Source organism: Nomascus leucogenys, chromosome 18, assembly GCF_006542625.1.
Source record: "Nomascus leucogenys isolate Asia chromosome 18, Asia_NLE_v1, whole genome shotgun sequence".
In the NCBI taxonomy this organism is placed as follows: Eukaryota; Metazoa; Chordata; class Mammalia; order Primates; family Hylobatidae; genus Nomascus; species Nomascus leucogenys.
In genome coordinates this window covers 92,243,467-92,256,344 of record NC_044398.1, presented here as the reverse complement: position 1 = coordinate 92,256,344, position 12,878 = coordinate 92,243,467, and the positions used below count along the sequence as shown (strand labels likewise).

The 12,878-nt window shown below is 48.7% G+C and overlaps 1 protein-coding gene across 1 annotated transcript in view; it reads left to right on the top strand.

The window, feature by feature from the left end:
- The window catches only part of CIITA (class II major histocompatibility complex transactivator), a 45,349-nt gene that overhangs the window by 31,191 nt on the left and 1,280 nt on the right, over positions 1–12,878 (top strand). The window contains exons 13-18 of the mRNA XM_030798979.1: positions 485–556; positions 5,409–5,489; positions 6,205–6,297; positions 8,292–8,378; positions 11,992–12,075; positions 12,233–12,316. Of these exons, the coding sequence (XP_030654839.1) occupies positions 485–556; positions 5,409–5,489; positions 6,205–6,297; positions 8,292–8,378; positions 11,992–12,075; positions 12,233–12,316 (501 nt within the window). The remainder of the gene's footprint in view (positions 1–484; positions 557–5,408; positions 5,490–6,204; positions 6,298–8,291; positions 8,379–11,991; positions 12,076–12,232; positions 12,317–12,878) is intronic.

Here is a 12,878-nt window from a genome sequence, read left to right as displayed (position 1 = left end):
GAAAGATACAGTCCTGAGATCTTTTATTTTTATTTTTATTATTTCTTAAAGACAGGGTCTCGCTGTGTCTACCAGGCTAGAGTACAGTAGTGCGATCATAGCTTACTGTAGCTTCGGAAGTCCTGAGCTCAAGCGATCCTCCTGCCTCGGCCTCCCAAGTAGCTGGGATTATAGGTGCACATCATCAAACCGGATGATTTTTTAAGTTTTTGTAGACACAGGGATCTTGCTATGTTGCCCAGGCTGGTCTTGAACTCCTGGCCTCAAGCAATCCTCCTGCCTCAGCCTCCCAAAGTGCTGGGACTATAGTCATGCGGCACCGCACCCAGACAGATCTTTTTTTTTAAGAGGGGGACAGCAATTGCCCCAAGGAAAGCAATCCCCCTGGGGAATTTGGGGCACTGGGGCAGCCATCATGGGGCCCATGGGTAAGGGCTCAGTGACAGCAGTGCCTGCTCTCCCTAACATTGCCTGTTCTCTCTAGGACGAGAAGTTCCTCGGAAGACACAGCTGGGGAGCTCCCTGCTGTTCGGGACCTAAAGAAACTGGAGTTTGCGTAAGCAATGGGGTGGATTGTCTTGCGGGTCTGCGCAAGCTTTCCCCTGCAGCATTAGCTGGGCTTGTACCACCTGAAAGGAGATGGATCTCTAAGATCTTTCTTACCCTCTTGCCCACCACTTTGGAAATAGCTTTCAGCAGCTGGAAAGTGACCAGTGTGGGCAAATGGTGGGGGTTCTCAGATTTGAAGCTAATGGACCCGTTTGCTGGTTAACATGATCATTCCCATCACTCATTCAGCAGATGTATTGAGCACTTGAATGACTGAAGCTGCTGTCCTCAATGAGCTGACAGTCTAATCAACTCCCCTCTGGAGGAGGTCAGGGGGACTTCCTGGAGGAGGTGATATCTGCATTGAAGCTTCAGTGAGGATAAGGAATGAGCTGAGTGGGGAGAGGGGAGTAAGAAAGGCTTTCCAGGAATTGTAATTTGGCCAGGGATCAGAAAAGGCCCAGTGTGTCCCCAACCTTCCGTAGGAGGATGCCACTCCGTAGGAGGAGTCCTTTTCCCTCCTGTGGCTGGGAACTGCACAACGTCCCTTGTGCCTGAGCTTGTTTACTTCCACAGCCAAGGGATGGCCTCCCCGGGGAGAATCTTTCTCCCATTTTGAGGGATTCCCAGGAGCTTCTGATGTGCAGCTAGGATGAAAAAGCAACCCTACTTGCCTGGGACTATCCTGGTTTGAGAATTGAAAGTCTTGCATCCCAAGAAGCCCCTCAGTCCCAGGCAAACTGGGACAGTCGGTCGCTCTATGTGTGGCCAGGGCTGGGGGCCAATACCCTAGGCAGTGCTGCTGGGGTGACAGAAATGGAGACCTAGGCAGGGCTCTAGGGAGTCCAGTTGTGTCTGGGTCACTGAGGAGGGGCAGCCCACCATACATGGGCCCCAAGAAAGCACAATAATTATTATATTTAGATCTGTCAGAATATAGCTTTTTCTCTTTCTTTCTTTCTTTCCGTCCTTCCTTTCTTTTTCTTTCTTTCTCTCTCTTTCTTTCCTCTTTCTTTCCTTTCCCTTCCTTTCCTTTCCTTCCCTCCCTCCCTTCTTCCTTCCTTCCCTCCCTGCCTCCTTCCCCCTTTCTTCTCTTTTCTTTTCTTTCTTTCTTCCTTTTTCTTTCTTTCTTTCTTTCTCTTTCTTTCTTTCTCTCTTCCTTCCTTCCTTCCTCCCTCCCTCTCTCTCTCTTTCTTTTCTTCTTTCCTTTCTCTCCTTTCTCTCTTTCTTTCCATCCTCTTTCTTTCTCTTTCCTTCCTTCCCTTCCTTCCTTCTTTTCCCTTTCCTTTCCTTTCCTTTCCTTCTTTTCTTTTCTTTTCCTTTTCTTTTCTTTTCTTTTCTTTCTTGAGGCAGAATCTTACTCTGTCCCTCAGGCTGGAGTTCAGTGGCACAATCACAGCTCACCACAGCCTCAACCTCCCTGGGCTCAAGTGATCCTCCCACCTCAGCCTCCCTAGTAGCTAGGACTATAGGTGTGCCCCACCTGGCTAATTTTTGTAATTTTTATAGAGACAGGGTTTCACCATGTTGCCCAGTCTGGTCTTGAGCTACTGGGCTCAAGCAATCCTTCTAACTCAGCCTCCCAAAGTGCTGGGATTACAGTCGTAAGCCACCAGGCCCAGCCTGTAATTCAGTGCATTTTATATATAATCTCATTAATCTCAAGAGCTGCTGTGGAAGACAGACAGTCAGCATCTTCCCCATTTTACAGATGAGGAGACTGAGGCCTGGTGATCTTAAGTGACTTGCCCATGGTCCCCCAGCTGGTCACTCACAGCTATCAGCTCTCCCTGATCACTGCTCCCCTGTGCCCAAGAAAAAAGCCAGTGTCTCTTGTTTTGAACAGAGACAAGGTGCTAAATTTGTCCAGAAGTAAAAACGATGCTGAAAAGGGGAAATGTCTGAAAACAATAACTGAGGGCCCTTTCTGGCCTTAAAGTATTTTCAGCTGAAAAAGCCCCTAGTTCAAGATCGGAACTGCGCTCTAGAGAACAGCGGCCATGGGGTGGAACAGCCTAGAGCTGGGTGACCAGCCACCTGGAGATCAGAAGCCCCCAAGGAGGTTCTGAGGAAGGAAGGAAGGAAGGAAGGAAGGAAGGAAGGAAGGAAGGAAGGAAGGAAGGAAGGAAGGAAGGAAAAGACTATTTCTGGCATTTTCTCAGGCTTCTACTGTGCCAGGCACCCTGTAGACCTCATCTGTCTGTCAAATCAGGGTGCTTAGCTGCTCAAAACCCTACAGGGACTTCATTTGTACACAGAGTCCTTCCCCAGTTCAGTCCCCACTCACCTGTTCACCCTTATCTCCTATACTCGCTGGGTGCTCTCTCCATTCCAGCCACAGGGCTTCCTTGCTGCTTTCAACCTCCTAGGCATGCTTCTGCCTCCAGGCCTTTGCACTGGCTGTGCCCTCTGCCTGGAATGCTTCTTCCCAGATATCTGCATGGCTCACGCCTTCACCTCCTCTGGTCTTTACTCAGTGAGGCCTTTTCTTTTCTTTCTTTCCCTCTTTCTTTCTTTCTTTCCCTCCCTCCCTCCCTCCCTCCCTCTCTCTCTCTCTTTCTTTCTTTCTTTCTTTTTTTCTTTTTCTTTTTGTTTTTTTGAGATGGAGTCTCACTCTGTCACCCAGGCTGGAGTGGAATGGTACAACCTCGACTCATTGCAACCTCCTCCTCCCAAGTTCAAGTGATTCTCCCGCCTCAGCCTCCCGAGTAGCTGGGACTACAGGCACATGCCACCACGCCTGGCTAATTTTTTGTATTTTTAGTAGAGACAGCGTTTCACCATGTTAGCCAGGATGGTCTCAATCTCCTGTCCTTGTGATCCCCCCACCTCGGCCTCCCAAAGTGCTGGGATTACAGCCGTGAGCCACCACGCCTGGCCTCAGTGAGGCCTTTTCTGACCCTCACATTTAAAAATAAAACTCTGGCCAGGCACAGTGGCTTATGCCTGTAATCCCAGCACTTTGGGAGGCCGAGGCGGGTGGATCACAAGGCCAGGAGTTCGAGACCAGCCTGGCCAACATAGTGAAACCCCGTCTCTAATAAAAATACAAAAAAAATTAGCTGGGCTTGGTGGCAGGTGCGTGTAGTCACAGCTACTTGGGAGGCTGAGGCAGGAGAATCACTTGAAACCGGGAGGCGGAGGTTGCAGTGAGCTGAGATCGCGCCACTGCAGTCCAGCTTGGATGACAGAGTGAGACCCTGTCTCAAAAGTAAATAAATAAATAAATAAATAAATAAATAAATAAATAAATCTCCATCCCCCTCACGGTTACAAAAAAAAAAACTCCATCCACCTCACCACTGTACATTTCCATATGATTCATTTTCTCAGACATCAGCTTGCTTTCTGATTTCTTTGATTACCTGTCTCTCTTCCCCACTGGAATGTCAGCACCCAGAAGGCAGGGATTTTCGTCTGTTTGGCCCGCAGCTTTCCTCCCTGGGTCTGGCACACAGTAGGCAAGTGGTCAATATTTAACAATGAATGCCTTAATCCAAGAACCCCTTAAGATTGGGGTGAAATATTTGAGGAGATCAAGACTTAAGGGTGAAGGGATTTGCCAAGGCCTTTAGCAGGGAGCCAAATGCCAGATCCTGGAGTCAAACTCTGATCCTGTGGCCTTTTGCTGAGGCCAGCGTTCTAAGACTTCAGGATTTCAGAGGCTGAGAACATTTCAGAATGAATTCGAGTGACTGTGCGCAGTTACTGTTTTTTAATTTTTATCAAGGATGCTCATTCAAACAAACAAATAACAACAAAATACCCACTGCTGGCGCCATAATTTTACCAAAGAATAATCATTTTAATATTGAAAATTTCAAAGGACATAATTGCAGAATAAAAGACAGCTCTTTATATGGAATGCATTTAACCATTTTTTAAACTAAACGGCCCTTCATTGTCCTTATTTTTCTCATCCCCTTGAAGTCTGGTCTAAATGTTGATCCAGGCTGTGTGACCCTGTGTGAGCTATTTGATGTCCTAGTGCCTCAGGTTCCCCGTATGTAAAATGGAGGTAAAAGCCCATAGCTCAGAGTCTTGAGGAGTAAATGAGATCTAGGCCGAGGGAAGGGCCTAGTATGTCCCTGGCTTATAATAAATGCTCAACAAATGTTTCCTTTTGTTATTAAAATGGAAAGGCATATTAGTCAACCACTTGGTTTACCACTGGTGGTGGTCCTCAGCTGGCATTTCAGGATCCCTTCCCCAGGCTGGGGAGGGAGAAGGGTATCTGTGGATGTTGGGAAGAGTAAGAACTGGCTCCCTACTTAGAGACAAAAGCTGGGGAGCCCCAAGCTGGGAGCCCAACTACTTACCTCTTTTTCTTTTCTTTTTTTTTTTTTTTTTTTTTTTTTTTTAGACAGGGTCTAACTCTTAGCCAGGCTGGAGTGCAGTGGTGTGATCATGGCTCACTGCATCCTCCACCTCCTGGGCTCAAGCGATCCTTCCGCCTCAACCTCCTAAGAAGCTGAGACCGCAGGACACACCACCACACTTGGCTAATTATTGTATTTTTGGTAGAGACTGAGTCTCACTATGTTGCCCAAGCTGGTCTTGAACTCCTGGGCTCAAGCAGTCCTCTTACCTTGGCCTCCCCAAATGCTGGAATTACAGACATGAGCCACTGTTCCCAGCCTCAGCTGGCCTCTTATGGGGGGCTATGAAATCTACCCCAAGCAGAAAAGATCAGGGTCCTACGTGGAAGGGTTGCAGGGACCTAAGAGGCTGGGGTGGAAGGGAAGAGGAGGGGCCTCAGACAGGACCTGACTTCAGTGCCTTGTCTCTGCCCCATCCTGGGGCTGAATGAGGGGCTGTGGCTGTGACTTGAGGTCTTACCCTTGCTCTTTGCCTCCTAGGCTGGGCCCCATCTCAGGCCCCCAGGCTTTCCCCAAACTGGTGCGGATCCTCACGGCCTTTTCCTCCCTGCAGCATCTGGAGTGAGTATAGACTCTGGGACCCTTTCCTCCCAACATCTGGGTGCAGTGCTGTGATCACAGCTCACTGCAGCCTCGAATTCTGGGCTCAAGTCGTCCTCCTGCTTCAGCCTCCTGAGTAGCTGGGACCACAGGTGCATGCTACAGTGCCCAGCAACCTCTGGGTTTTGACAACCCCAAATCCTGCCCCCAAGGCACATGCAGAGAGAAAAGCCCTCACTTTGTCCCATTTTTCTCTCTTCCGCCCACTGCATCCTCAGCGTGGCTGGCATATGAGTGATGAGATGATTCCACATCAGATGGGAATCCCCAATGATAAAAAAAAGTTGTGGATCCTTTCGTGACCTTTGAAACTCTTTTCCTCACAACCTCATTTGCCGCTCTCAGCAATTCAGCTGGGGAGGGGTTGGGGAACATAGTCCTACTTTACAATGCAGGTTAAGGAAGTTGCCAAGCCTCAGGGGCTTAGTTCCTAAGAAGCTAAACAGGGATTCAAGTCCATCATGAGTTAAACTTTGCCCTCTGGCTGGCTGGTTGGAGCCCCCAGGTGATGAAGTCCTGGTCTGAAAAGCTCAGGAGTGTGCCGGCTGCCTATGGCGTATTAGAGCTGGGGGGTGGGAAGGGCAGGTGCCATGGCTGAGGAGGCCCACACTGGGACGGGAAGGGTCAGATGGCCCCCGGACGCTAGCTGATGGCCCCCATCTGATTCCACCTGCAGCCTGGATGCGCTGAGTGAGAACAAGATCGGGGACGAGGGTGTCTCGCAGCTCTCAGCCACCTTCCCCCAGCTGAAGTCCTTGGAAACCCTCAAGTGAGTGAGCTGGGCCTGCCCTTCCTGTTGAATCTGGCCCCCAAAGTCCAACTGACTTTTTAAAAATTAATTTAAATTTGTTTTTTTTAGACAAGGGCTCGCTATGTCACCCAGGCTAGAATATAGTTCAGAGCTCTGCAGCCTTGACCTCCTGGCCTCAAGGAATCTCCTCACCTCAGCTTCCCAAAGTGCTGGGATTATAGGTGTCACTTACCATGCCCAGCCCCAGTGGATTCATCCATCCATCCATTCATTCATTCATTCATTCATTCACTCACCTATTCAATCAGCCATTCATCCTCCCATTCAATGATTCATCCATTCACTCACGCAGTCATTTCTTTACTCACTCATCCAACCACTCACTCAATCATTTCTTTATTTAATTACCCAAGCATTTATTAATTTAATCAACAAATATTTAAGGAGGACCTACTATGTGCAGGCACCTTTCTCGGCCCTGGAGACCCAGCTTTAAACAAAACAAATAAATCCCCTGACCTCAGGAATCTTAAATTCTAGTGAAGAGACACAACGAACAAGTAAACAAGTCAGTAATTATAAAGTATACAGTAATGAAAATAATGTTTGGTGACAGAAAATTATACTAGGGGGTGAAATAGGAGAGATAGATTAGGATTTATCAATAAAGCATTATTATCAAAACAGTAAAACTTTTTAAAAACTGTTCTGGGCTCTGGGAAGTTAGAGATGGATAAGACACAGGAGGATCAATGTGATTTTTTTCTTTTTTTCAGACAAGGTCTCGCTCTGTCACCCAGGGTGGAATGCAGTGGTGTAATCATAGCTCACTGCAGCCTCAATCTCCTAGGCTCAAGCAATCCTCCCATGTCAACCTTCTGAGTAGCGGGGACAGGTTCATGCCACCACATCCCACTAATTTTTGTATATTTTTGTAGAGATGTGGTTTCCCCATGTTGCCCAGGCTGGTCTTGAACTTCTGAGCTCAAACCATCCTCCTGCCTCTGCCTCCCAAAGTACTGGGATTACAGGCATGAGTCACCGCGCCTGGTTCAATGGGATTTTTTTTTTTTTTTTTTTTTTTTTTTGAGATGGTGTCTCGCTCTGTAGCCCAGGCTGGAGTGCAGTGGTACGATCTGTTTATTGCAAACATCACCTCCTGGGTTCAAGCAATTCTCCCACCTCAGCCTCCCAAGTAGCTGGAATTACAGGCATGCACCACCACACCCAACTAATTTTTGTATTTTTAGTAGAGAGGGGGTTTCACCAGGTTAGCCAGACTGGTCTTGAACTCCTGACCTCAAGTGATCCGCCCACCTCAGCCTCCCAAAGTTCTGGAATTACAGGCATGAGCCACCACGCCCAGTTCAACATGATTTTTTACTGCACCTAGAGGATATCAAAATCTTCCCCTCACAACCAAGGTCTTAGGATGGCCAAATAATTTACTGGAATTTACTTAGCAATTTCCTTAATTGTAGGACCGTGGGACTTCTCCAGTAATTTCTAGTGTCCTAGGTAACACTGTGAGCTAGATTTCTTCTCCTTAGTCCTTCCCTCCCTCCCTTTCTTACCCACCACCCCACTTAAGTATTTATTGAGCACCGACTATGTGCCTGGCAGTGCTCTAGGCACGGGGATACAGTAATGAGCAAAACAGACACAGCCCTGCTCCATATGAAGCCCACAACCTGGCAGAAAGGATTACACAGCCATTAAACAAATAATGCCAACACTTATTTCATTATAGTGCTGAAAAGTGGCGCAGAGGGAAAAGAGGGGACGTTGTAAAATCACGTGACAGGTGGGAGCAGAAGGGTGCGCTCTCCCTCCCATCCACCTCCTCATCCCTGCCCTCCCACTTGGCCACAGAACCTAACTCTTATTTACCGAGAGGTAGCTTAAGTCTGTCGACAGCGCCATTCACAGCCTATGACCCAGAACTCTCCTTGAGGTCAAAGGGAGGCATGCAAGTTTGGTCCTGAGCCCTCCCCCTCACTGTGTCCCCACAGCCTGTCCCAGAACAGCATCACAGACCTGGGTGCCTACAAACTCGCCGAGGCCCTGCCTTCACTCGCTGCATCCCTGCTCAGGCTGAGGTGAGTGGGGCCCCAGCTACTGGTCAGGTGCTGAGCCGGGGGGCTGCAGAGCGCAGGGAACCCACATCGTGCTGGCTGCAGGGGACACTGAGACCCTAGAAGAAATCACCACAGCCCTGAACAAAAGGATTAGCGGGACCTGGGGAAAGAAACTCTGGGCAAGTCACTTATTCATTCCTAGCCCGTTTTCTTACCTGGAAAGTGGGAACCATCCTAATAGTCTATGTAAGCACTTGTAACAATGCCAGGTTCTGTTGTGCAATAAATATTGGTCCTTTTCCCCCAGGGATGGCGGGGCCAAGCTTTTTCTGGAACCTAGGGGTGGTGAGTTCTGGAAGGCTAACCACACACGGCAGCTTTTGCCGGCCTTGTCACTTACATGTCGGTCAGTGTTTCACTGCCACCTTCTGGTAGGCGTTGGCATAGCACCTCTTGCTTTTGAGTGACTTCCAGCCAGGCCCTGGTATGGTCCCAGAGACAATGAGAGGACTGAGCTTGGACCAGAGCCCCAGTCATCCAACCCAGCATTACCAGGTCTTCTCACTCGCCAGACTGGGAGAAACTGCTCTCCTCTTCGCCAGAGCTCTTCACTTACTGAGGACAGCCAGAGTCAGATTCCCAGGAAAGACGGCATTTGGTCCCTTATTATTTATTCATTTTTAATTTTTTTAATTTTTGTTTTTGAGATGGAGTCTTGCTCTGTCACCCAGGCTGGAGTGAAGTGGTGTGATCTCAGCTCACTGCAACTTCTGCCCCCCAGGTTCAAGCGAGGCTCCTGCCTCAGTGTTCCAAGTAGCTGGGATTATAGGCGCCCACCAACACGTCCAGCTAGTTTTTATATTTTTAGTAAAGACAGGGTTTCGCCATGTTGGCCAGGGTGGTCCCAAACTCCTGATCTCAGGTGATCCACCTGCCTCGGCCTCCCAAAGTGAGTACTAGGATTACAGGCGTGAGCCACCATGCCCAGCCACCTTATTTATTTATTTATTTGGAGATGGGGTCTCACCCAGGTTGGAGTGCAGGGGTGCAATGATAGCTCACTATAGCCCTGACTACCTGGACTCAAGCGAACCTCCCACCTCAGCCTGCCAAGTAGCTGGGTCCTGTACCCTCCTGAGCCTTGTTAGTTTCTTCCCAGCATGATCACTGTTTTACAATATTTTATTCATGTAGGTGCTTACTTCTTCCTATGCAAAGAAACTCAAAAGCAAAAACAGAATCTGTTTGGTTCATAGTTGTGCTAAAAACTAGAGATACAAATATGAACTAGAGAGATGCCATTCCTTGCTTTCGAATTTCTTTGCATAGTAGGAATTAGGCACATACATAAATAAAATATTGTAAAACAGTGATTCATGCTAGGAAGGAAACTAACAAGCCCCAGGAGGGTACAGGACCCTCTGGGGAGATGATTCTTTTGTGGGAAGCTCTAGGGGAAAAGGACTCTAGGAAGAAAGAACAGCAGGTGCAAAGGCCCTAAGTGGGAAAAGCGCTGGGTCTTGAGGGTCAGAAGGGCCACTGTGGCTGTGTGTAGTGAATGAGGGACAGAAGCTGGGCAATGGTGGAAGTAGGGGAGGTCAGGGGAATCCAGATCACACAGGGAGGCCCTTGTGGGTCACAAGAGGTATTTGCAGTTTTTTTCAGTGTGAATGGAAAAGTAGGTGGGCTTGGGAAGGTGACACTTGATCTGATTTACACTTTCTTTTCTTTTCGAGACCAAGTCTCACTTTATCGCCCAGGCTAAGGTGCAGTGGCATGATCTCAGCTCACTGAAAGCACTGCCTTGTGGGTTCAAGTGATTCTCATGCCTCAGCCTCCCAAATAGCTGGGATTACAGACGCCCACCACCACACCAGGCTATTTTTGTGTTTTCAGTAGAGACAGGGTTTCGCCATGTGGCCCAGACTGGTCTTGAAATCCGGGGTCCAGGCGATCCACCCACCTCAGCCTCCCAAAGTGCTGGGATTACGGGTGTGAGCCACCATGCCCACCCTGATTTACACTTTAAGAAACATCATATCTCATGGAATCTAAGATGCCATCCATTGTAAGACCCCAATATGAGGATAAAATGCAAACTGTGACATGCTATTGGTTATAAGACACATCCTGATCTCAATGATATTCAAATGGTGACATATATGTCTTGGCATCGATGAAATATGGTTAGATTACCCTCCCTGTGGGGTGGAGGAAGGGTCTCCAGGGTTCAGAGATCGCAAAACCCCCATCTAGTTTCTGCACTGGTACCAGCCGACCTGTGATATGAGTTGATTTAGCCTGAATCCACTTGGCAGCAGTGTAAACCTGCTGCTTTTCTTTTTTTTTCTTTTTTTTCAAGACAGAGTTTCGCTCTTGTTGCCAAGGCTGGAGTGCAATCTCAGTTCACTGCAACTCTGCCTCCCGGCTTCAAGCAATTCTCCTGCCTCAGCCTCCCGAGTAGCTGGGATTATAGGCATGTGCCATCACACCCGGCTAATTTTGTATTTTTAGTAGAGATGGGGTTTTGCCATGTTGGTCAGGCTGGTCTCAAACTCCTGACCTTAGGTGATCCACCCACCTCGGCCTCCCAAAGTGTTGGGATTACAGGCGTGAGCCACTGCACCTGCTGCTTTTATATGCAGCCCTGCAAGGGAGCTCTGAGGCTGAATCATGGCAAAGTCATGGCCCTGAAATCATACCCGCAGCAGCACCTGGCCTGTTAAAAGGCTGCTTGGTGTCAAGTAAACAGCCGAAGTTGGCATCAATGACACTCATCATGCTATTTTCGCTGCTACTAACGCTGGTTGTGAATACACCGCAGAAACTGGAGCTGGCCCAGTGACTGGCTTTTTCTCTTTCTGCCCCCAGTGCTGGTCACGCCCTCTGTGTTAACTCATGTGACTGCACCAATGTTCCTGTGAGGTAGTCAGAGCCATAGCTAACATTTAGTTCATTCTAGGCACCAAAGCATATTCTAAATGTTATACCAGCATTGATTCATTTACTCCTCCCCACAATGACTCTATCACGCCCACTTTACAGGTAGGCAAACTGAGTCTCAGAAGAGTTGAGTAGCTTGCCCAAGGTCACATAGGCAGTAAGAGGCATAGCTGGGATTTGAACTTGGGAAGTCGTTCTCCTGGGAGTTTCCACACAGTAAGGCAAGAAATGACTTCCTTTTAGTCCTGCTGTTTTCCTGGGCTCACTGTTTGACCACAGAGAAGTGGTCTCAACTCTCTGGGTCTTGGTTTGCCTGTCTTTAAAATGGGGCAGTAATCCCAGTAGGTGGTGACTCCCACGGGGCTGACCTCCAGGCTGCAGGGGACACCGAGACCCTAGAAGCAATCACCACAGCCCTGAACAAGAGAACTAGTGGGACCTGGGGAAAGAAACTCTGAGCAAGTCACTTTTTCATTCCTAGCATCTATTTTCATATCTGGAAAATGGGAACCATCCCAATGGTCTATGTAAGCACCTGGCACAATGCCAGGCTCTGTTGTGCAACAAATATTTGTTCCTTCCCCCAGGGATGGTGGGACCAGGCTTTTTCTGGAAGCTAGGGGTGGTGGCTTCTGGAAGGCTGACCACACATGGGCCTCCAATCCCTTCCCCTGGTCTCTGTTTCTGACAGCTTGTACAATAACTGCATCTGCGACGTGGGAGCCGAGAGCCTGGCTCGTGTGCTTCCGGATATGGTGTCCCTCCGGGTGATGGAGTGAGTGTGGGAGTCTGGGCGGTGGGTGGCTCAGCCCCGGGGTGGGGGACACTGAGGGTCTCTCCCTGGTGTCCTAGAAGGGCTGGGTGTGGGGGTGGCCTTGGTCTGGAGCTGGGAGTCCCAAGGGCCAGGCCCCAAGGTGAGTTTCTCTTGCCAGCGTCCAGTACAACAAGTTCACGGCTGCCGGGGCCCAGCAGCTCGCTGCCAGCCTTCGGAGGTGTCCTCATGTGGAGACACTGGCGTAAGTCCAGGCAACCCTGGTGGGTGGAGAACAACTCATTCCCCAGGCGTGTGGCCCAGTGTGACCCCAGAGCTGAAATCACGCTCTTCCCTTCACCAATCTGCAACCCTGGATGAGCAGACACTTCCCCCTCTGGCCTCAGTTTCTTCATTTGTAAAGTGAGGATGGTAATAATATCCACCCAAGAGGTTTTGTGAGGCTTAAACTAATCAAGCCCTACAAAACTCTTATAACAACAGTAGCTGGCACACAAAAATGCCCAATAAATGCTATATTAGGCCGAACCATATGAAATTGCTGACATCCACCCATTTTTGACCTATAAAATTGGCACTTTCATATGGCTCAGGTTTATCTTTTATTAAGTCACCATGATGTCCTATACTGGTTACTTTGTATTCTTTCAAAGCACCTTTATCTCCACAATCACTCACCTCTTCTACGACGCACAGGGTGGGTCTTACAAGACCCATTTTACAGATGAGGAAAATAGAGCACAGAGCAGTTAACTAACCTTTCTGGGGTCACACAGCAAGTCAGCTGCAGAACCATAAAGGAATCT